The sequence below is a fragment of the Ipomoea nil genome, unplaced genomic scaffold (genome assembly GCF_001879475.1).
Source record: "Ipomoea nil cultivar Tokyo-kokei standard unplaced genomic scaffold, Asagao_1.1 scaffold0216, whole genome shotgun sequence".
Classification (NCBI taxonomy): domain Eukaryota; kingdom Viridiplantae; phylum Streptophyta; class Magnoliopsida; order Solanales; family Convolvulaceae; genus Ipomoea; species Ipomoea nil.
In genome coordinates, this window is record NW_017616644.1 from 713,723 (window position 1) to 718,126 (window position 4,404).

Here is a 4,404-nt window from a genome sequence, read left to right on the forward strand (position 1 = left end):
ATTCTATGTTAAGTTTTGAGACTGAACTGGTTTCTAACCTTGGTTAGGTGTTTTTTTGTGTCAGTGACATCTACTAGCATTTGTTTGTTTCCATTTCGTCAAATATTTTTCTAATAACTTGGACTTGAGCCAAATTAGTATTTGTAACTTTTGTTGTTCAATAGTGCAGCTTTCTCTTATGATAAAAAGTTTCTTGGGAGCATATGAAATGATCAAACATTGAAGGTCCATTCGTCTCTTTTTGTTTGTGTTATTGGTGATTTCTATATGCTTGTCAAATGTATATGTCTTTTCTTCTCGCTACCTATCTCTCACACTATTCTCATTTGTATACATCTGTGGAATTTGGATTAAATATTGTCAAGTTCTGGAGATACCACGAATCAAGCAGCTGAAGTAGATAGTGATAGTGATGAAATGGAGATTCATGATAGTATTCTAAAATCTTCCAAAGGTCTTATTTATGTATCATTCGAGGCATATTTAGGCAGTTACTAAAGGTACGGTAAATATACGTTAACAGCGCAGAGTACTGTTGATTGGCTTCTGCCGGAAGGAGTTAATGTCTTCTGGTGGAAGAAGGCATAAAAATTGCTTGCCTTCTCCGAAAGAAGGCATCCACTGCCATTTGCCTTCTGCATTCCGTTCTCAGATACGTACCGAGCATGAGGATAAGGAGAAGAAGGTTATGGGGAAAAAAGAGGAAAAGCATAAAGCCTCCAAAACTGCGACTCATCCTCCTTACTTTCATATGATCAAGGAGGCTCTGGACGAAAAGGACGGCTCGAGCCCATACGCGATCGCGAAGCACACGGAGAAGAAACACAAGGACAAACTGCCAGCGAATTTCCGGAAGATTGTGGACTTGTTTGGAATGTAAAAGAATATATACATAGTTCTGGAGGAAGGCAGTCAGTGCTACCTAGGGAGTATTTTAAATACTGACGATGTATTCGTGTATCACTTACATTTAACTCTTAATTTAATATTAAAGAACTAAATTGGAAAAAGAAATTTAGGGGTATAATTAGAAAAAAAGTTCTTGCTAAGGATCAAATTGAAAATGACACATCCATGCGAGTTTAAATTTGCAGAAGAAAAATATCATTGCGGAAGGAACAAACACAGCCAGCACAACTTGTCAAGTTCTTCTGGCAGAAAGCAGTGCATGACTTCTTCCACTCTTCTTCCTAGCAGAAGGCAGTAGGTCCCAAATTAAAATAATAGTGAGATTGCATATGATGCAGCCATATCGCAGGAGAAGACGAGGAATTACCTCTTTAAGAACAGATATAGTGCCTGGACTATAATCGAGCTGGCCAGCTCCATGGTTAGACACAATAATACGTGTGACTCCTACTTCCAATGCTTTTATTGCTGCAGCAAATATAATTTCATAGCATAAGCAGACTTGGAAAAAGATATAAACTTCAAGTAGTTATGCTAAGCTCTTCTGATATCTTCTTTTCAGTTTCAGTATCTCCTACGCCTAAGAGGCCCTTCGTTAAAAGTAAGTTTACTTCAGGTCATTGTACAAAATTATACTAAGCTTTTAAAGGGGGAGCTGCATAGATTGCAGGGAGGAATTGCCACACCGGGAATGGCCCGCCCTCTTTGGTTCTTCTACTCCCAGGACTTGACCTGTATTAGTCGGCAAACTCTTATTTATTAGTCCGCAAACTCTGATTGGGATGTTGATCAAGAAGTTACTTGTGAACTGCTACACCGGGAATGGCCTTCTTTGGTTCTTCTACTCTAGCGGAATGTTGGAAGCCAGGACTTGACCGACACTGGTTGGCTGGTATTAGTCAGTAATTAAACTCTTATTTATTAGTCAGCAAACTCTTATTTAGTAGTCAGTGTGAGATCTAAATATGATCTAATTGTATATAGAATAATCTACAAGAAACTTAACTCGTAGTAGCGAAAGCGGAAGCACTGTAAATCTCCAGTCATAGTTGATATCCTGTTGTATTGCCTCTTAAATGGTAGACCTGCAGGGTGTTAGCCGTTTTGTCTCATACTTGACTCAGAACCCTAGATGGTGTACTCGTATTTTCTGAGCAGCATGAGTATCATAATAATGAATAATGTATCCTGTATCCCATCAATACATGTTTTATATAGGCACATTGGTGGAATACAGACTTAAACCTAAATGTTCAGTCCAACCAATTACTTAATGGGCCTAGTCCACTTGCACCACATAAGTAAGACCCATAATATATAATATATATTATACGGGAAAGTCTTACAGTCTCCCACTTGGTGCAAGTACTAGCAAACTCTCATCAAAGAACAAAACACACGAAACATAGTAATATGTCCTCTAATGAAAAAGTGAGTAATATCTTCTATGATCATATGCATTTTTGATTCACCAACTTGAATCCTTTACGAACAAACCCAACGTTTATTCTTGGTGCCTTAAGGGATGTTTCTCAAAATAAAATATATATGCGCAACTTAAGAGAGAAAACCATTCAATTGTACAAAAGACTACACTCTATGATCTCTAAGATTCTTAAAAGCATGCCTTTAAGTAGAGATCTCTTAATGTTTGCATAATGCTAACTATATTCTATGACTTCTTTATAAGTTCACATAAGCACATACTACCTCTAACGGCTAAGAGCTTGGAGTTGACACATCTATCACTCCCACTTATCAAAGTAGCCAAAAGATAGTTTAGTCATAGAAGCATTCCAACAACTTAGAGAACAAACCAAAACTCTAAGTCCATTAATTTGGAATGTTAAGCATACATCATAACTTCCCAAATAATCTCAAGGTCCACTTCAAAATGAATTGAACATTATGAGTCTTACTTTTATGTTTCGCAAAATTGTCTTGAGCCTTACTAACCAAAATGGCTAAGGATCAATTTTGAAGAAACTAAAGACTCTATTAAATGCTAAAAGATTTATTAAATGACAGTGCATCACAAGTTAAATGTTTTGTTTTAATAAACTCTTTAATATTGTTACAACATTTTCATAAATATGTTGCTAAACCAATATGAATTTATATGAACAAATACAATATTAATACTGGTGGAATCTTTTGGACTTATTGTTTGACATACAATCCAATATGGGATATATGAAGCCAATTAAATCCAAAATCTTTAGTAGAGTATCTTAATGATCCTTTTTCTAAATGATCACTCCCACTGATTAAAATATTTTTCAGCGAAATTAATGATATACGTACTCATAATTGATTTGAGCAACTAATTAATGAAGATATAATTCCCCACCATTAGTTGAGCATACTAAATAATCAATTTTTTGTTCCAATTTAAGTCCAACTAAATAATGAAGATATTAATTCCCCACCATAGTTGGACATACTGAAGTAATAAAATAAAATTTCCAAAACCAATTTAGAATTTGGCTCAAAGGATACATTTTATTCTTGGAATCCAAAAGAGATATAGCATACCATGTAACTTAACTATAGTTGATCCAAATAACCAAGTAAGCTTTGTGAAACAATTAATAAAGGTGGCTAAATTTTGGGAAGTAACTAAATACATGTTTTACCAATGGAAATCATGAAACTTAGAATTATAATTGAACTAGATTTATAAAGGGAAAATGACACTTTTAGCCCCTCAATTGTTTTACTTTTGGAAATTTAGTCCCTATTAATTGATTTGAACAAACTTAGTCCTTCAATTGTTCATAATGGGTCACATTTGATCCCTGATATTATATAATTAAAAAAAGTTTAATAACTTTTTTTTTTCATGAGTTAAAAAAATTTCTAATTATATAACACCAGGGATCAAATGTAACCTATTATAAACAATTAAAAGATTAAATTTGTTCAAATCAATTAACAGGGACTAAATTTCCAAAAGTAAAACAATCGAGGGGCCAAAAGCGTCGTTTTCCCATTTATAAATTCTAAGAAATTGTTGTAAAATATTATCTAATGGGTTGAGGGATTTATTGACATAAAACTTGCATGTAGGCTAAAATTTTAATTCTATTAAATCCAGTTAAACCCTTATGATAATATTTTATCTCAATTACTAAATGGACAGGAGAATCTAGTGACATAAAACTTACCTGTGGACTAAAGTTTTACTCAATTAGATCCAACTAAAATTTTATGATGAAACAATTATCAAATAAATTTGAAGAATCAAGTGACATAAAACTTGCATGTAGGCTAAAGTTTTACTCAATAAGATTCATTACAACTATTATGATAAAAACTTAAGAAATCATGTTCCTTTCCTTAATCCCTGTGGGTAAATTAAGAAATATGATCTAAAGTTTACATCATAAAATTAAACTTTATGATAGAGAAGGGAATTATTTACAAATAACCATAAAGTAAATAAAACTGATTTATTTCTATCATCACTGATAAAACTACTAAACTACATTCCGA

General features: G+C 33.5%; 1 protein-coding gene across 1 annotated transcript; it reads left to right on the forward strand.

Annotated features, from left to right (window-relative positions):
• The first annotated feature begins 562 nt into the window (after positions 1-562).
• Positions 563-880, forward strand: LOC109192852 (histone H1-like). Its single transcript, XM_019343555.1, has one exon. The coding sequence runs from the start codon at positions 563-565 to the stop codon at positions 878-880; it is 318 nt and encodes a 105-aa protein (XP_019199100.1).
• The last annotated feature ends 3,524 nt before the right edge of the window (positions 881-4,404 follow it).